The sequence below is a fragment of the Coregonus lavaretus genome (assembly GCF_964263955.1).
Source record: "Coregonus lavaretus genome assembly, chromosome: 19".
In the NCBI taxonomy this organism is placed as follows: Eukaryota; Metazoa; Chordata; class Actinopteri; order Salmoniformes; family Salmonidae; genus Coregonus; species Coregonus lavaretus.
The window spans coordinates 11,639,612-11,660,760 of record NC_140006.1 but is presented as its reverse complement, the minus strand read 5'-3'; the positions used below and the strand labels follow the sequence as shown (position 1 = coordinate 11,660,760).

The window sequence follows — 21,149 nt, the reverse complement described above, 5'->3', positions numbered from 1 at the left end:
TCACCCATCCACTCCTTCACTTCGTCACTCCACCCCTTCCACTCCATGTACTTTTTAATGGCCAATAATTCTAGAGCCGATGCGACGTGTGGAGAGAAGGATAGAGGATTAGGTTGGGCAGTGTGTGTGTGTGTGTGCGTCCTGTGTCTGTATGCGCAGATGCACTGACTATGCGTGTGTGTGACAGTCACTGTTGTTGTGATTTAAACAACAGTCCTGACGCTTACTCATCAATGTTAATGGTCATTTTCATAGAGCTCAAATGGCACCATATATTCTACCCATCAAAGTGTCTAATAAAAGACTTGCCATTACGTTAAGTGGACATGGAGAGTGGGATAGATAGAAAGACGGAGAGATAAGAAGAAAGACAGGAGGATAGAGAGACAAACAGAAAGGCAGAGTGAGAAAGAGAGAGACAATATGGAGACAAGAAAGAAGATATGATATGCCATTCTCAAGTCATCAGAGCCACAGCTCCAGTCATATTCAGAAAGAAAATTAGTTCCGTTCTGTTGTGAACCTGAGCAGCAATGACCTGTATATAAAGACACTTGTGACTCAACCCCAGAAGTCTGTGTTACCATTGGAGGAGCACAATGATGACATCACAGCACTCAGACAAATAGGTCATGTTTCAAATCACACCCTATTGTCCATATAGTGGTCAAATGTATTCCACTGAATGGGAAATATAGTGTTATTCGAGATGCAGCCACAGTTACAAACCCTCTGTGTCAATACAATATGTGCCAATATTCTGAACTGTACTTTTGGATGACATATCATGTGACCACTGAAACAAAAAGGAAACGTTTTCAAGTGCCATAAAAACCATGTCAATTCATTTTATACCTTATATATTTGATACTGTGATGTTGTATGATTTGTTCAAATGTGTATAGTGTTACTTCCTGTGTGCAATGATGAGGAACATCACAATGTCGCCTTCAGATAGCTTACTGAATGTTTGTTTTCTTTCATAACTCTTTTGCCTTTGCTGCTCTCATGCATTTTAGGCATTTCCATTTCAAATGCTAGTAACACTGAAAATCTGTTTATAAACCACTTATAAACATTAGTACAGAATTTGGTTCAGTTGTTACTGAAATGCGCTAGCATTGTATTGATTGTTTTCCCCCAAACCAACAAACAGCCATACTGAGGAACCTTCAAGTCAAAGGCTACTTCCTGAATGAATATATATACTCATTTGTTCATAAAACTGTGCAGTAATAATACATAATGCAAAAGCACAATAACTTATTTTTCTTATTTGAAAAGGAGTTGTACTGTATCTAATGCATATTCTTGTAAATCATTGATTTGAATGTATCTTATCTATTTGGTTTTAAAGATTCTTGTTTTCATACTTGACATAGGCCTTTCTCTTTGACGTGTGAGTTTTGGTTGACTATGCTGTGAATGAGCTGTAAGTACACTAAGTACAGTATTTACCTTTGACTAAATGTTGAGGCTAGCTGTTTTCTTTCTAAAGAGTAGAATCGCAGGCTTGTCCTGCTGAGCTGAATTAAAAAGGTATCCAATTTACTTATGACTTACGGCTGTGCACATACACACACACACACACATATACACCCACAAACACACGCATGCACGCACACATACCAGGGTTGGGCTCAATTCAAATTGAAGGCACTCAATTCAGGAAGTAAACTTACAAATTACAATTCAATAATCGAAAAAAAATGTATTTATTTTCATTGACTTCTCAATAAACTGAAAAGTAGAAGCTATTTATTTTCAACGTTTTTAAATTTCTGAATGTTAAAGATGTCCTCCAGTGATTTTTTTACTTTTACTGTTGAAAAGCGATATCCCAAGTATAAATACTTTACTGTACACACACTGAAGGGTAAAAAAAATACTGCAAACTTCAAGGAGTAGGGCATTCAAAGAGTTGGTCTGATGGGAATCTGTGATGTCATCGGCCTCCCCTCTTGCTTGAGGAACAATAGAGGAGCAATAGAGAACAAAACAGGAAAGGCCCACCCGTCCCCACTTGTGCTATGTCATGACATACCTGGACCACCTATTGAGATGTGACTTTTGTTAAGTCAATCCGGTGTTAACTGAGGTGAAAAGGAGACTGGAGTGCCACCTTAAATTCAAATCACTTCCTGAATTGACTGCCTTCAACACAAATTAAGCCCAACCCTGACACACACACTAAACACTTCATGTGAGAGTATAAAGCAGTCAGTCAATATGGAGACCCCTGTCAATATATTATTTTTCATTGTAATAAACCATTAAGATCTATTCATCTCTGTTATATCTTTACAGATAGTTAACTTTAATCTTGACATACAGTAGAGGGCACTTTCAAGCAACCATTTATATCACCCCTAGATGGCGCTCGAAACTAGTCTTTGCAGGAGAGGAAGCCATCTGTGAAAATAATTCTGCATCTCAGATGTCTATGCCGGCTTCCTCTTGGCTCTTTAACTTCGGATGCACTGATTTGAAAGACCTGGATTGGTGAAAGCAAATTCACAGTAGGAATCTACCTAATTGTTTTCATCTATCGTGTTTTCAAATCATTGCGAATGAAGGAAAGGAGAAGAGGAAGCCAAATTATTGAATTGAGATGCACGTTAATAATATGCCTGTATACAAGGGATGATCAACTCGTGTCCTTGAGGGCCGCAATATGTATAGGCTTTTGCTCCAGCCCTGCACTTAAACTCAAATCATCACCTTATTATGGTTGTGGGCTCTAGACCGATATTAGTATAATCACAACAAGATCTCACAGTCTCACTTCAATATTCAATGTTTGTTCTTAAAGGCCCTGTGCAGTCAAAAACATAATTTTCCTGTGTTTTATATATATTTCCACACTATAAGGTTTAAATAATACTGTGAAATTGTGAGAGAAAAAAAGGATTATGCCCTTTTAGTGAAAGAGCTGTTTGAAAAGACCACCTGAAATTTCAGCCTGTTTTGGTGGGATGGAGGTTTGGCCTGCCTGGTGACATCACCAGGTGGTAAATTAGTTAATAGACCAATAGGAAAGAGAGTTCCAAACCTCTCTCCCAATAACAGCTGATGTTCAGTTTTCCCCTCCCGAACTCAGACCACTCCCAGACAGTCCTAGCAAAATTCTTGCTTGAGAAATTGCTCTTTGCTAAGAAGCTATTTTTGTTTATTTTTAAACATTTTAATTGAAAACAACCACAGTAAGGTACTTCATTGTTACCCAGAAATATTGAGAAAAAATGGCTGCATTGGACCTTTAACTAAATCATGGTTTAGTGTTTCTGTTTCAAAATTAACTTCAAGTCCTATGGGGTCATTTTGACCTCAGCCAAAAACACCTAATTCCGCCTATAGTAACGTGATAGATAGGACCTTTATTTTAATCTAGGTTTCTCTGGAGACATAATAACAAGTTATCATACCACCAGAGGGTGGAGGGGGACCTGCATCAGTGATTTTAACCAGATAGACTGATCACCTACAGAGATATATAGCTCCCCATGTACTCAACTAAGATTGTACTTTTCTATACCACGTATCATATGACTGTGTACAAAACCAAAATAACCTTATTTTTGTGCATATAGAAATCTGCCAATGGTATACAAAGTCTGTCACTAGTATAAATACTTGATAGAACTGCAATTCAGAACTCTGATACGCTCTGAATCTACACAGAGATCTGTATTTGTGTGTAGTTATTCTAGGGCAAACCTACAAAAAAATATTTATTTGAATCCAGGTTTCTCTGGAGACATAATATTAAGTTATACATATCCTCAGAGGGTGGAGGGGGACCTGTATCAGTGATTTTGACCAAATCACCTGCAGCAATGGAGCGCCTTGTGTACTCGCCTATGGTTATAACTAGGTAAATAAAAATTACCTAACATACTGTATATGCTTAGTTGCATTCAAAACAGCTTATAAAAGTATGTCAGTGGTATGAATACTTGGTAGAACTGTAATACAGAAACCAGTTACACTCTGAATGTACACATAGTGCTGTATTGGTGTGTGTTCTCAGAAAAATAAATATTATACGGGAAATGTTACATAAATACCAGAATTCCTGTAATATCCTCCAATATTCTATATGTGCAATTTGTTATGGTATTTGGGATGCTATAACATTTGTTGTGAAGTAACATTGAGGATTTTAGCATGCTTTTTGAAGCATCCTGCCATAGGCCCTCACACTCCCATTGTTTCACCAGAAGCGATGCTAATGCAAGTCCAATGAACAAGGGCAACCATATCTACTCGCTGCTAGCATGATCGTGCAATCGACAAAACACAAAGGCCACAATAATTTCTACAAAACATGACTCCATACATTGTGGATCAGACAGCAGGCTCAACACCCCAAATAGTGTCTAGCGGTGAAATTTCCCTTTAAGGGAAACATTTATATTTTTGTTTGATAGAATATGCAAATTAATATAATTTACTAAAATAGTATTTTGGTTTTATTTCAGATAACGTTATTTACATGTCTAATGATGTTTTGAAACAAATGTAGTTTATATTTTATAATAGGTAATAGGTGCTCACGTTGCACCTAGTGGACGGTATTGAAGGCATCTCCCGACATCCTGGGGACTTGGACAAATGTTGAATGCTGAAGTCTATCTGATATGATCTTGGTGTTAATCAAGTCCCTACACATACTGCACAGCCTTCAAAAGTATTAGTTGCCCACCCCTGTTCTATGGCTTGGCTTGATATCGAGTTCAGATTGTAGCTTTGATGACATAACAGATTGTATTTACCTCCTACCGAGCAGACTGAAGTCAGACACTTGCTGTGGTAGAACATCACACAGATCTAAAAGTTCAACTTAAGGTCATGTCAGTATGAATAAAGTTGTCATCATTATATCATTCACATTTACAACCACACATGGACAGACGGACAGACAGACACACACACACATACACAGTCTTGTATAACTAACCTTGTGGTGATACTTAATTCAGTCCCAATTTAAAATCCTATTTTCCCTAACCCCTAAACCTAACCCGTACCCTAACCCTAACCTTAACCCAAAAACCTAACCTTAACCTTAACCCCAGCTCCTAACCCTAACCCTAAAACTAACCCTAGCTCCTAAACCGAATTCTAACCCTAACACTAATTCTAACCTTAACCCTAAACCACCTAGAAATAGCATTTGACCTTGTGAGGACTAACAAAATGTCCCCAGTTAGTCACATTTTTGTTTGTTTACTATTCTTGTGGGGACTTCTGGTCCTCACAAGTATAGTAAACACGTCCACACCACTCTCTCTCTCACACATACACACAAACACACCCATACATACATGCACTAGCACACACGCACACACACCCACCCATACACAAACTTTATTTAAAATATTATTTTAATAAAAGAGATGTTGTCAAAAACCTGATGACGTTATTCTGGCGGTGTAATACATGGAGGGAGGGAGGGGTATGATGACTAATTATCGGGGTAGGTGTGTGTGTTCACAGTTTGAATGATGGTTAATGCAATCTCTGGGCCCATGTCAACTTCTGCTGATCTGCTGGCTTCAGAATAAAACTGTTTCAACAGAAAGTAATAACTAATGGAATCCAAGAAGCAGTTTGTGGTAGCGATCCATTCACAAACCAGCCAAAAACCATCCACTAATTCTAATGTTTCCCAGCGGTTTGTTTTGGCCAGGTACTTCAGCAGAAACCCAAGATGGATGGGTGTGTAGCAAACCACAAAGACGATCAGGTTGGCTGTTATAATGCCAACAATGTTCTTCTTCTCCACAGTGGTTTCTTCCTGATCCTTCTCCTTCAGCAGAACCATTATGGTCTGTGTGGAACAGAACACTATAATCAAGAGCGGGAGAAGGTACCCCAGCACTTCTAGAACCACAAGGAACCCAACAGGCAATGGGAAGTCTTTACATCTCTCATAGCATGTAAATAGTTGGTTGGGATAGTTGGCATCACTGAACACACCACATATTGTTACTACCGTAACCCATATGGCCCCACACACCGCCACAGCCACCTTCTTTGATCGCCACGCTCTGGTCTGGAACGGGAACTTGACCGCCAGGTAGCGGTGGACGCTGATGGCGGTGACGGTGAGGATACTGGCGTACATGTTGATGTAATGTGTTGAGATGAGAAACGTGCAGAAGTGCGTTATGGCCAAACACTGGAAGGCATCGTAGATGCGGAAGGGGAGGAAGAGGATTAGGGCACAGTCGGCGGCGGCGAGGTTCAGCATGTAGATGTGTGTATCCGTCCACGTGGGCCGTTTGAAGAAGAAGACACGTAGAGACACCATGTTGAGTAGCAGGCCCACCAGAAACACAGAAAGGTAGCTCACACCTTGGAGGATCTCTATGAGGAAGGTGTTGTTCTTGTTACACATAGCTACCTAAAGTGAGATTATTAAAAAAACATAGTCATTTACTGTTCTCTTTCTCTGAGTGTAGAAAGGTTGTTTGCAGAGTTCACGACCTGCTACACTTGTGAGAAACAAGGCAAACCACACCCCCAAGACAACTCTCGTTTGCCTTCATTCATGGCTGCTAGCATTTCATAATGAGCATTGATGAAAAACGAAGCCAAATCAGGAAGTGTAGTCGCCCTTTAATCTGCTTTAATGTGAAATAAGTGGAGGACAAACCTGCACCTTAACCCCTTTTCTTTCACCTCTGGTCTCTTTTTAGATGAGTGCAGATGATGGAGAAAAGGCCAGCAGAGAATCCACTTTAGACTATTGAGATGTACTCATAGTAGTAGACTCTTGTCTAATATGAGTATTTGTGTGCACCAGGTCTACAGGAACAATGTGGTTCCTCAGTGCATAACATACTTTCTTTAGCCAAACAGTCATATGAAAAGAATCAGAATCATACCTGTTATTTCCCCCCCTCTCCTTTCACTTTCACTCTCAGAGATTAATGCTATATTACTCCTTCCAAAGAAAATGGCTTTAGAATAAGTTGCTTTTTATTTATTTTTGTCACTTATCTGGGTAAAATTGAAAGTCAGGCATCTACAGTTATAAGGAAATGGGTGTTCTGTATGGAAATGATTCCTAATGGTGTGGGTTTCCCACTAGCTGACTAATATCTCTGCAAAACCACAAAGAGAGGTTCCCTTTTTTAGAAAATCACCATAGCACAGTATTGTACGGTGAAATACATCTTTGATAAATGGCAAATATTGTCAGTAGATTGGATTATCACAATATACTGTTGTTTAAGTGAAAATTTGACATTTACAGTGCCTTCAGAAAGTATTCATACCCTTTCACTTATTCCACATTTTGTTGTGTTAGTCTGAATTCAAAATTGATTAAATATTAAAACAAAAATCTCACCCATCTACACACAATACCCCAATTTTAGCAAATGTATTGAAAATGAAATACAGAAATGTCTGATTTACATGAGTATTCACACCCCTGAGTCAATACTTTGTGGAAGCACCTTTGGCAGCGACTACAGCTGTGAGTCTTTCTAGGTAAGTCTCTAAGAGCTTTCCACACCTGAATTGTGCAGCATTTGCCCATTATTCTTTTCAAAAGTCTTCAAGTTCTGTCAAATTGGTTGTTGATCATTGCTAGACAACCATTTTCAGGTCTTGCCATAGATTTGGAAGTAGATTTAAGTTAAAGCTGTAACTCGGCCACACAGGAACATTCACTGTCTACATGCCTGTATCTTTGTAGTGACTGGGTGTATTGATACTCCATCCAAAGTGTAATTAATAACTTCACCATATCAAAGAGATATTCAATGTATGTTTATTTTTTATCTACAAATAGGTGCCCTTCTTTGCGAGGCATTGGAAAACCTCCCTGGTCTTTGTGGTTGAATCTGTGTTTGAAATTCACTACTCGACTGAGGGACCTTACAGATATGTGTATGTGGGGTACAGAGATGAGGTAGTCATTCAAAAAGCATGTTATACACTATTATTAGAGTCCATGTAACTTATTATGTGACTTGTTAAGCACATTTCTACTCCTGAACTTATTTAGGCTTGTCATAACAAAGGGGTTGAATGAATACTTATTGACTCAAGTCATTTCAGCTTTTCATGTTATATTAATTTGCCCCCCCAGTTTTTTTTTTTTTTTTACATCATTCCATTTTGACATTATGGGGTATTGTGTGTAGGCCAGTGACCCAAGAAATCTAAATGTAATCCTTTTTAAATTCAGGCTGTAACACAATGAAATTTGGAAAAAGTCAAGGGGAATGACTACTTTCTGAAGACACTGTATCAGAAATACTCCATAAATAACCACATGTGTAGCCTACATCATTTAATCTTTTTAAGACCAAATATGACTCACCTTTCAATTGAACTTTTCTTCTGTCGGAACTTTAGAATGCCTGCTTTAGGCTCTGAAACTCAGTTCTATGTTACAATTTTACAGACTTCTGTAAAGTATTGTCTATCTTCCAAGCTTCTATCTAACCCTTGATAGAGGAAGTATATGTCAGTCATATAAAAAGATTAAGTGGAGTGATTCAAACCTCAATTTGCATGTTTTGCAACGCACCATCTCTCCGTGGTTAGGGAGATAGCAGTGTTCATATGTCAACAGGGCCGTGGGAGAGAGAAGTATAGTTTGGCCAGGGTGTACAGTATGGACCTGTGTCACGTACAATAAACCACATGTTAGCAGTGTACTGGCTGCTCTTTGTGTTCAAACAGAATGATGACGGTAGAAACAAATGCACTGAGGGTTGGAGGGCGTTGTTTCACCAGAGTATGTTCAGACGAGAGAGATTGACTTTACTGAACTCCTTCCTCTGAAACTGAAATGTTGCATAAATTTTTTTTTATTTTACCAGGCAAGTCAGTTAAGAACAAATTCTTATTTATAATGACGGCCTACACCGGCCAAACCCGGATGACACTGGGCCAATTGTGCACCGCCCTATGGGAATCCCAATCACGGCCGGTTGTGATACAGCCTGGAATCGAACCAGGGGGTCTGTAGTGACGCCTCAAGCACTGAGATGCAGTGCCTTAGACCGCTGCGTCACTCAGGAGCCCAAATAATCACTCAACTGTGACAGTTTTTTGGGTGGTTTACATGTAACTGTATAGGTCATTAGGCACTGTAGCCAAAATTTGTGTGATTTTGAAAGACGTAAAATAAGGCAAAACTGTATTTTCATCTGGACCCTCTCATCTCTCTTCAAATTTAGTCTTACACAATATCTCATAAAGGGACTATTTCCGTCAGGAGTGTTGAAGGGGAAAAACGGGTCAGCGGGGAGACAGTAGTAGAGGTCGGAGGTCACGACTGGATCACAAGGGGGCTGATTGGACAAGAAGAAATTGATTGTTCTTCTTCTTTCCAGCTCCAATCATCCCCAACAGCAATGTTGTTGATTTAAATGGGTCAGTGTTTCATTTGCTGTTTTAACAATTGGAGTGAAAATTGGACCAATAAATTACCTTGAAGGAAATAGGTCACGCTTTCAAATCTTCTGGCACTTCTGGCAAATCTTCTGGCACTTCTGATTGGAAACAAGTCTCCCTATCGCTCCTCTCTTTCTCCTATTTTTCATTTTCTTTCTTTCCCTCTTGGTCTCCCCCTCCCTCTTCCCCTTCTCTTTCTCTCCCTCTATCCCCCCTTATTTAGGTGTGGCGAGGACTTTGTCTGTCTCTGTCTTCCTCTCTCTTCATCCGTTGTTACTAAACAGGCACCATTAGTTTTCCACTGAAGCTTGTTCAGCCAAACAGCACCCATCAACAACAGACTGATATTATGAATCCAAACCACCACTCGCCATGGCTGACTCACTCCTCCATCACTCCATTCTCCATCCTTTTCAGTGTGATTTATTTCACCATTTAATTTCACCATCATTTCAGCTCTTATAGTTTCTGTTCCTCCCCTCGTGTACCTGGGACAGGACGGCCCCTAGTCCCTTGTCGCAGGCATTCGTCTGCACCAGCATCTGTACCTGGAAATCGGGTGTCACGAGAATCGGATGGGAGCACAGGGCTTCCTTCAGGCGCCTGAACGCCGCTTCGGCCTCATCCGACCACTTCACTGTTTTTGGGAGGCGGGCCCTGGTCAGATCGGTAAGGGGGGAAGCTATAGCCACAAAGTTTGGGATAAACCGGCTATAGTATCCCGCCAGCCCCAGGAAGGACTTGACCTGTGTCTTGGTGCAAGGAATGGGCCAGTCACAAACCGCCTGGACCTTCCTCTCCTGGAGCTTGACGTTCCCCCCTTCCGATCAAATACCCCAGGTACTCCATCTCCTCGAACCCCAGCTTGCATTTCTTGGGATTCGCGGTCAACACGGCTTGCCTGAGTGCGTCCAGTTCCGCCTGGAGGCGCGTCAGGTGCTCTTCCCAACCTTGGCTGTGGATGATGTCATCCAAATATGCCGCTGCGTACTGTTGGTGGGGTCGGAGGACACGGCCCATCAGGTGCTGGAACGTGGGCGGGGCTCCATGGAGACCAAACGGGAGGACTCGGTATTGGTATAAACTGTCCGGTGTCGAGAAAGCCGCCTTCTCCCGAGAGGACGTTTTCAAGGGTACCTGCCAATATCCCTTGGTCAGGTCCAGGGTGCTGATGTACCGGGCCTTTCCCAACCGGTCGACGAGCTCATCCATGGGGTAGGCGTCGAACAAACTGATGTCGTTCCGATCGACGAGCTCCCGGAGAACTTGCTTCTGGGCTGGTCCGAGGTCCTCATTGCTTGTCGACGTCCCGGGTTTTGACCATAACATGGCCAAAGCTGTCCTCACATGCCACCTCTTCAATAGGTTCAGCAGGGCCTCGGTATTCTGGTGCATCTTCCCGGCTCCCAAGAGGTCCTCCAAGGTCTGGGGCGCTCATAGGCTTGCCACCCTTTTCATGTCGTGTGGTAGCGCCCGTAAGAAGTGATCCATGACCACTTTGTCGATAACGGGGAGAGTGGCTACGTCAGTTAGGAGCCATGCCCTGGTGATGCACAGTAGGTCGCTCATCTGGGCTCGGGGGGAAGCTTTGGCCACGAACCTCCAGTCGGGGACCAGTTGGCCTGACGGGCCAGGCTGTACCCGTAGCGGCTGAGTACCTCCCTCTTGAGACAGTCGTAGTTAGCCTCCTGTTCGGTGTTGAGGTCATAATACGCCTTTTGGGTGTCTCCAGACAGGAAGGGGGCCAACAGACTCGCCCACTTCGCTTTGGGCCATCCTTCCCGGAGTGCTGTCCCTTCGAATGTGCAGAGGTAGGTCTCGATGTCGTCATCCTCCGTTAGCTTGATTAAAAACTGATTGGGATGCGATTCGGTCTGTGTTTCTCCTCGCAGCTTTCTGACTTCCTCCAGCAGGCGGACATTCTGTAGACGCTGTTCTTCCAGCATTCGTTCCTGAATGTCCTGTTGCACTTGTTGGTCCCGAACGAACTGAGCTATCAACTCGTCAATGCTGATACTGCAAAAACGTCAAACCTGGTCTGACCACATTGTCAGACTTGCCCGCATTCTCCATCACGTGGCAGACCAGGGGGTTTGATCAAGATGTTTACACAGATCAGACACGGAGACAAGTGTGATACCTCAGTTAAGGGTGTTATTTACAACAATAAAGAAAAAAAAAAAAAAACTGGTCTCCTCCAGGAGACCGTCTTCTGGGCTAATCAAGGGTTTGGGGAATGCTGTCTCCTCTGGGGTAGAACACCGAGCCCCTTGGGTCTATCAGATCGTGAGGACATCTGTCTGGTAGCAACCTCTCACTACCTCCAAGCCTCCCGTGTGCTGCCCTCCTGGCAGCTTTATGGGCCCGTATGGCTAGTGAGCAATCAGACCCTTGATTACTCACCAGCTTCAATCAGCTCCAATTAGTCCTGGCCGGAGGACCCGTCGAGACCTGGCACGTCCAGCAGAGGGAGCCACCGCCGCGTGATGTAGACTCCGTCTGTCACCAGGCCTCGACGAGTCTCCCCCTGGTGGCTTGTCCACAGTACGCCACAATGGACAGGGGGGACCTGATCCTAGATCAGCACTCCTACACTTGAATACAGGCCTTAAACTCCTCTCCCTTGTCAATCTGGACCTCATGCTGCTCATTTTAATGAAGATACAATTAGAACCAGGAGAACACAACAACAACAACACACTAGAGAATCAGAGCTGGTTAAATTATGCAATAGTGTACCCTCCAGGTATGTCAGCACAGTACAGTCCAGTCTCTGTCAACAAGTCTATACCTTTATGGCACAGGTCAGTTTCCACGATTCAAGCAGGGTTGGCAGCAAAATGACAGGGAAGTACTTTTCAGTACCTACATGACCCTCCGCTTACTTTGAAGTATTATTAACACATTTTAGAACAAATGTCTCTCTCTCTTTCTCTCTCTTGTTTGTGTGCATGTCTCCTCTCCACATGTGTACATACAAACCTAAGGACATGTAGGTAGGTAATTGTCCCTGTGTAAACCCTATTATAAAGCATTTAGAGGCCATTTGGATTAACACTAATGATAAACACATGGACATGGGCCTCTAAATGCTGTAGATAGGTGGACTTTAACCCTACATTTAGGTCACCTTCACATCTTTGTTCCTGGAAACATTACCTCAGGCCAAACCCCTGACTGTGACTCAAAGCCAACTTAATTAGGCTTTCTACTATTCTGTTTACTTTTTACTGTGTACGTGTCTGTGCCGTGCGTGCGTGTGTGCTCTCCATGTTTGCATGTACAGTATGTACCTGTATGTGTGTAAATGGAATATACTTTGATGAGAGCTCAAGGGAATTGAGGTTTAGGTGCTGTCAATGTTTCATAATGTAAACTGGTAGCTTTTACTAAACCTAACACTGTCTGGCTTTAGGGAGTGTGACTGACTGGATAACCTTGAACCCTGTTGCACACACACACTCTCTCCCACTGGGCACAGACATCAATTCAACGTCTAGTTTTGATTTACATTTGGTTGAGTTGTCAACCAACCTGAATTCAATGAGAAATCAACCAAAAATGTCACCATGTCAATCAGTTTTCCACGTTGATTCAACGTCATCACATTGAATGTATTTGTTGAAATGACATGGAAACAAAGTTGATTCAACCAGTTTTTGCCCAGTGGTCTTTGTGTCACATCAGGTCAGGAGGTGAGTTACCATGGAAGGACGTGAGTTTCCCGTCGTGGAGAGCTATACTACTGTGTGTTACCACATTGTCAGTAATCCTAGTGATGCACATCTCAACACATTCATGGACAGTGAAAGTGTGGATAAAGCAAAATCAATGGTTTATATTTAACTCTGAAAGTGTAAAATGTAAACTATTTTCAGTGAACATGTGGGTCCCACACAAGATTTAACTCTGATGCAGTGTTCCCCATTTTACTCTTAAAGTGTTCAAAGGAACTCATGTGTGGTGTTTGCATATCTCTACTGTAGAGTAATGTTCAACACCTACAGTGTAAAACATAGGGAAAGGGAAAGGGGATACCTAGTCAGTTGCACAACTGAATGCATTCAACCGAAATGTTTCTTCCACATTTAACCCAACCCCTCTGAATCAGAACACTTGATTTAGAATAAACTGGACTCACTTTGCTTGGTGTTGACGCTGTTACACCCTTTTCAGTGTAAGAAATGAACACCTGTAGTGTTACCCATCCAGGACATCTACTCGAAACGGTGCCTGAGGAAGCCCCGCAGCATCATCAAGGACCCCACACACCCCAGCCACAATCTGTTCACTCCCTTACCGTCAGGCAGACGGTATTGAGCATGAGGTCTGATACCAACAGGCTCAGAGACAGTTTCTATCTACAAGCCATCAGACTGATGAACACTTGAACTGGACTGACCACCTGCTCTGATTTTCTGCACCTTAGCACACATGCATTCACTCACGCACCCACACAGACATGCACACGCACACACACACACACACACACACACACACACATCACAACTGCTGCTACCAGACTCTTATGATTGCTAAATACTGCACAATTTAAACACTTTCCCCCAATCCCCCCTTCCCCAAAACACGTGTAAATATTGGACTATAAATTGTGACTTCCTGTATTATACTTATGCTAAAATGTTTATTCTATTCTCCTGAGCCATTTACTTTATGTTCATATTCTTATCTTTTATTATTTATTATTGTTGTTGCATTGTCGAGAAGGAACCTCCAAGTAAGCATTTCGTTGGACAGTGTATACCATGTGTATCCTGTACATACGACTAATAAAACTTGAAACTTGAAACAGTGAATAATATTTTGGGTGTTGTTTTAACACTGTATGGTGTAAAGCTTAATTTGCATATTTCCCAGGGAGCCTTTTCTTTTTAGTAAATTGTAGAGTTAACACTTATGACTGTATTTGTTAGTGACAGAGACATGGTTGTTGAATTATTTCCTTTTAAAGGCCTGTGGCTTTCACCAAGTGAGTTCCTAGGTGAACGTTATCATTAAAATGTTGTCACTGACGTGATCTTCCTGTCCGGTCTTGCGCTCCCTCGGGCTCGTGCGATGGAGGAGCTCTTCGTGGACTGTACTCAGCCTTCTTCGTGGACTGTACTCAGCCTTGTCTCAGGGTAGTAAGTTGGTGGTCTGTTGATATGCCTCTAGTGGTTTGGGGGCTGTGCTTTGGCAAAGTGGGTGAGGGGTGTATATCCTGCCTGGTTAGCCCTGTCCGGGGGTATCGTCGGACAGGGCCACTAGAGGGAACGTTTGAACAACTTGAAAAATGATCTGGCCGGCACAGCCAGAAGAGGACTGGCCACCCCTCAGAGCCTGGTTCCTCTCTAGGTTTCATCCTAGGTTCCTGCCTTTCTAGATCGTTTTTCCTAGCCACTGTGCTTGGGGTTTTAGGATGGGTTTCTGTATAAGCCCTTTGTGACATCTGCTGATGTAAAAAGGGCTTTATAAATACATTTGATTTGATTTGATGATTTGATCAATACATTACATATATCATAAGGCCTTACTTGTTGGCCTAGTTTTATCCTAACACAGTGGTGCTAGGAAACTGCTGGTTTACAGGCCACATCAGGCCTGCAAGTCACATTATGATGGTTTACAAAGTTATGTGTAATCCTATTGGAATCCAGCCAGAGTTAGGATATCCAACAGTTGGAATTTGTATTCACCTGCAACCTGATTTCAGAATGACTGTCAGGGTTAAGAAACTTTGGGGAAAAAACACTACCTAAAGAAACACTACCTAAACCATTTAAACCGAACAAACATTTCAGTAACAGGTGCAATAAATCTAACTAACTGATTGGATTAGTTTAGAAAAATATATGTTATCTATCTTTGTGTAGCATAAAATGTATCAATCAATCAATGTACATGCAAAAACACAGATGTTAAAAACAATCAAAAAAAATCTACCTGCAGTAGAGCATGCTGAGAAATATGATAATGATGGGTGTGGTTTTGATGGGACTGTTTTACTCTCCACAGTGTAAAACATTACTCTGGTTATTAACACCAACACTGGGGGATATTTTACACCACAAGTGTTAATTTCACTCTTACAGAGTGAATTTAACTCCTGAATTAACACTAGAAATGTTACACAGTGACACGAATTCAGCCGAGGCTGCCCCTCCTCCTTGCTCGGGCAGGCTTCAGCGTTCGTCGTCACCGGAGTACTAGCTGCCACCGATCTATGTTTCTGTGTTCCACTTGTTTTGTCTTGATTGCACACACCTGATTCCCATCACGTTAATTTGTGTCCCTATTTTACCCTCTGGTTTCGTCATGGTGTTGTGCGTGATTGTTCGTTGTTTTGCTGTCTTCCCTGTGAGCTGGTATTTTTCTTCCCTGTGAGCTGGTATTTTTCTTCCCTGTGAGCTGGTATTTTTCTTCCCTGTGAGCTGGTATTTTTCTTCCCTGTGAGCTGGTATTTTTCTTCCCTGCGTGGAAGATATGCTCTGTTACTTTTGTTTAGTAAAGTACGTTGTTTACTAAGTTCTGTGTCCTGCGCCTGACTCCGTCCTACCGCCACACACTGACGCATGACACACGGAAATATCTACACTGGCCAATTTGCTGTGTAGGGAGAGTGGGGTGGGAACAGTGAATGAGAGATGGAGAGAAGGACAGATTTAGGGAGGGAGAGAGTGACGCATTTAGGAAGTGAGGGAAGAGTGGATTTAGGGAGAAAGGGATGAGAGGAGTGGAGTAGAGGATATACATTATGGGATTATGGTTTGCCTTGGCTAGTACAGTACAGTGGAGATTAGGATTATCACAGGGAATGTTACTGCAGGATTAAGAGTCTAATGACATAACAACAATCGCAACAGGCATTAGCACACTGTATGGTCAAACAGTAGCAGATCGCAGTTTGCTATTACCTAATCGCTAAACCAAAGACTTCCTCTTTCACCAACATCCTAACAACAAATGTGTCAATGGCATTTAGACTTTTTTTATCCTATAACAGGCAATTGTGAAATCCAAAGCAGAACAAATTACAATAGTGTAGCCTGCATGCTTGCAACAATAACCCAAATGATGCAATATCAATGTTGATATCTGTATCAGTGGTGAATGTATGGTTGTAGTCTTATCTATCTTATTTCTTGATGACATTTCTCTGTTTCATTCATTTGTAGTGTGATTCTGTGTATAACTGTCAGTAGGATCCTCCATCACAGCTGATCCTGAATACAACCCTGTCTGACTTTCTATCTTTCTGTCAGTCTGTCTCTCTCTATCCATGGCTGTTTGATTGCCTGCCTTTATATCTTTCTTTGATTTTCTCTATACCTGTCTATGAATATGAATGTTTGTCTTTTTAATCAATATATCTGTCACTTGTCTTGTGTATCTGTTTTTCTGCCTGACTACCGCTCACCCATCCTGCCGCTCCACACATGTATGTCTGCCTGTTAGCCTGCCTGTGTTTGAAAGTGCCCTTTACACATCAGTATTGCAGTATGGGGGGGCTTTCCACCACTGTATATAGGTCAGTTGAGAGAGACCTTCTCTTCCCTTTTTGTGCCTTTCTCCTCCCTTTTCCCCTTCTTTCCCCCTCTCTCCTCCCGTTTTCTCCGTTCGCTGACTCTGACGCAATGCAGACCTGCTGCAGACTCACGATTCTTCATCTTCAACTAATTCTTTACTCCCTCAATCACAATGATGCAATAGAGTATGTTATTTAGTGAAATTTACCATGCTACACCTGACAATAGTTTTCTAAAAAGGTTTTCTTTCACCATAAATTATCTTAAATCTAGAAAAATGCACATTTAGAACCCTATCTAAAAGCATTTGCATTCTACTCTAAACTGAATTTGCATCCCTACTTTCCTGTATTTCCATTGCTGTATAGTTGAAAAAATTGCATAATCTCCACGCATCATCCATGTGGCAGTGACGTCATTAGGCCTGGGCTTCCGGGGCTTCAGACCTGAATCTTTTTATGGTTCAATAATAATAATAATTATAACTATAGAAATAAAAATAAAATTGAGTCTGATATGAGTATCCATAACCACGCATCACTTGTGCTATGCAGTATTTACTGACACATTTTTATGACAAAAATAAACAATACACTGAGCTAGGTATTAGCAGGCACTGCAAGAAGCCCCTAGAGTGACGTGATGCCTGCTGTGATTGGTCAAGATTTCACAACGCAGTGGACCACTCACGTCCCTTGACCTCTCCCCCACCCCTACAGCGCTTGTTAGATGTCAATGTCATCGTTCAGCAGCCTGTCACTTAGTCAGAGTCTGCAGCGTAGAACAGAGTAAATATGGATATGCTGAACGTCTTCCGAAAGAGAGCCAAAAAAAGGGAGCAGGTTGAGCACGAGCAGGCAGCAGTGAAAGAAGGTGGAGAGCCAGAAAGTCAAAGTGCAGCAGCAGCAGAGTTAGCCACAGGTTTGTGCAGGGTTGGTATTAGCAAACTGGCTAGTTTTCCTCAGCATAAGGGTTGGCTAATGCAAATAAGATAGCTTTGGCGTTAAGCATCCTTAAGCTATTGGGTGTCATTCAGAGTTATTTAACAGTATATTTAGTGAATGGGCAAGCTAAGGATGTTGATATAAGTCTGTCCATTTGTCTGTCCTTCAGAGTGAACCTCTCTGTGACAGCATTGTATAAGTCACAGCAGAACCCCATGTCCATTATTTTATTCTTCATGCACACAGCAAGCCCACGGTCATGTGGGAGACGCATCCCTAAGGCCTCCTTCAGTTCCATTTTCACACTGACATAAAAAGTAATTCCCATTCCCATTACACCTACAAAGCTAAAGTAAATGTCCAAGATATGTAAAAGTCTGGGTGTAAAGTATTATTTGGTAATGAAGTGGACAGTCCCGTACTCACAGCTAGCAGTGAGGCAGATGGTGGTTGCCTGTCATGTCACGTCTTGTAAAGCTCCTGTATGCTGCCTCTGTCTGGTCTTAAGTTTTGTCTCAATGCAACGAATGAGGCTACTTCAAGCTAGGCAAAGCTGGAGTCAGCACCAGCTGCAGTGTCAACGATTTGAATGGATTTGAATGGATGAAAAGCAAGGCATGAATACACTGGCTCCTTTCCTGAGATTTAGAGCATAAAAACCATCCGAATCATTAAGAAAAAACATTAGGTAACAAAAAAGAATGACAATATTTGATATAATTTTAATTTAATTAATTTAATTTGGCTTTTCATAACATCTTTTTTTTATTAGATTATCACAGGGTAAGCACTGCCTACACTTCCTACCCTGACTTCACGTCACTGCTGTGGACCCACAACAGAAAAAGACAAAGTGAGGCAGACAATGGTGTTTCAGTGAGCAAAGAGGTGGAACAATTTAAAGAGAGAGTTAAAAGAGAGGTGGCGAAGAGAAGACAGCTGTAAGAGACGGAGAGTCCATTTTCTGTGTCTGTGACAAAGGAAAGACAAAATAGCATGAAGGGAAAGAAAACTAGTGTGGTGTGCAGATTAAAGAGGGAAAGACAAACATGGGGAGAGATGAGAAGATAAAATAACAAAGATATAGAGAGTGTGTTGTGTCTTGTGGCGCCCTGAGGCAGTGGCATGAGGGTATCACCTGATGTAGGTCACCAGATCAGAAAGAAGAAGAGACAGGGAGAGAAAGAGAGCGAGAGAGAGTGGGAAAAAGAGAAGGAAATGGAGTAAGAGAGATGAAGCGTAGTGGAAAGGAGGATGCTCGTTCTCTTGAGGAAAATGAGAAAGAGTTATCTTTCAATTATTCGTTTCGATATCTCAGATGTGAGATTCACCTGAATCTCAGAAGCTCGAAGAACCAATTATACACGTCTGTTGGAGACAGACAGGTCGAGTGGCGAATGAGGTGAGCCCCTCCCCGCATGATAAGGAGCCACTCACCAGCCCTCTGGTCATTCTCACCTCTCTTCCTCACGTACCTCTCTAAACTCTCCACAGCACAACTTGATCCCTGTTTTCCTGCTTAACTGTTCTCAGGTGCGCCGCCTAGCGCAGATTTTTCAGCTCTCATCTTCTGTGTTGGGTGACTTTACCATTTGTCTCCTGTGCTAGCTTCTTTTGGCTAGCACTGAGCTAACTAGCTAAGCTTTTATCCCACGTGGCGAATGCTAGTTATGTTTCACTTTGTTCAAGGATTAGCTGTTTTTTGGAGCCATGGAGCCTGCTAGCCTGGCCCAAGGGGTACCGAGCAAGGCCCCTGCCCCAGCACCGGCACATCCATGTCCATGCGGGGCAACCATGTCAGGCAAGGACATGCACCCCCTGTGTCGTCTGCCTGGGTCTCGAACACACACGAGGCGTTCGACGACCCCGAGTCATGCGTCCATTGTAGGGAGTGCCCAGAGCAGCCCAGCGTGGTTAGTCTCCCACACTGCCTCACAGACCCAGCCCTCATGAGCCGACGTCTTGGATGGCTACCCCGAGGACCTTTACCCACACTTGGCCAGGAGGAGGGGGAAAGGTAAGGGGAACTCGTCATCGACGAGGTTGATGGTGAGGGCATGACCTCCTCCCCTCTCGTACCGTCCCAGGAAAGCGATTCCTCCCAGCCATCCCAGTTTGCTTGGCGGAAGCTAAACGTACCTGGGTCAAACCCTTGACCGGCAAGGTTCAAACCAGACTTTTTGCCAACATGAATGTCAAGGACATGGAAGAGCTGGGCCTTGGCAAGCCACCGGTTACTGGCCAACCACCTCAACCCCTGTGCCTCATCGCTGACAGGCACTTCCCTCTCTGGTAAGATGGGTCTACGTGTCTGCTGCACGTTCTGTACGGGCGTTGAATGTTACATCCTTACTGCTGGCCTACAAAACCGATTTGATGCTGGAGATGCATAATCTCCTAGCTATTGGCAAGCCTAACCCAGACCTTTGGCTGTGGCCATTCCATGAGCCTTGCAGTGGCGGGGAGAGAGTCTTGTGGCTCAGCTTGTCCAGTCTGTCGGACAAAGAGAAAACAGATTTCCTTGACGCTCCTGTCGAGCCGAAGGAACTGTTCGTGGCGGCTGTTGCCGCCATGCGGCAGAAGTGCAAACTTCGGAAGAAGGAGGTGCAAAGCCTTAAACTTCTGGCCGCCTCGTAGCCCCGGAACCCTGGCTACTCGCCTACCCCTCCAAGAGCCAAGGCTTCACAGCAGGGAGAGGGCAATTTGCTTGCACCAGCGAAGCCCCAAGCGACACAGCAGACACCGACCCCACAGTTCGGGTCCCCGAACAGGGGCCGACAGTGGGGAAAACAGTCCCTCGCTGCAGCTGCATCAAGGTTCCGCCCTGCTGATTACCCTACGGGGAAGAAGGGGCACCTGACCTAGGGGTACGCCCCCTGCGGCAGAGAGGGGCAGCCAACAGTTCACCCCGTGTTCTGGCCTACCTCCTCTCGGGTGGAGTACAGACTTCCCCCCTATCACAATGGGGGAGAGGAACATCTGTGCTCCTAGAGCCCGTCCTTTTGTGCAGCAACCCATTCCCATGCTTTCACTCTCAAGGAAGACAGAGGGAATCCACTCTACCCCTGAGTGCCCTCCATGCCACGGCTCGCCCCCTCTTCCCTCTCATTCAAGCAGCCGGGGCAGGAAGACAAATTGTCAGTCGCCACCAACACTTCCCTTTTCAATAAAACAAGTATCTGCTGTATGCAGGCTTCATGCCAAGGACAAAAATACAATAAAAAGGCGACTCGCTCCATCGCCACCAGATTGCACT

General features: G+C 43.3%; 1 protein-coding gene across 1 annotated transcript; it reads right to left on the bottom strand.

The window, feature by feature from the left end:
- Positions 1 to 5,467: 5,467 nt before the first annotated feature.
- Positions 5,468 to 8,397, bottom strand: LOC311146529 (G-protein coupled receptor 35-like; the record flags this gene model as incomplete). The annotated part of the gene is made up of 2 exons (XM_084183048.1): positions 8,342 to 8,397; positions 5,468 to 6,409 (listed from the first exon to the last, which is right to left on the bottom strand). Exon 2 carries the CDS (start codon positions 6,401 to 6,403, stop codon positions 5,468 to 5,470), a length of 936 nt encoding a protein of 311 aa, XP_084039174.1. The 5' UTR covers positions 6,404 to 6,409; positions 8,342 to 8,397.
- Between the last annotated feature and the right edge of the window lie 12,752 nt (positions 8,398 to 21,149).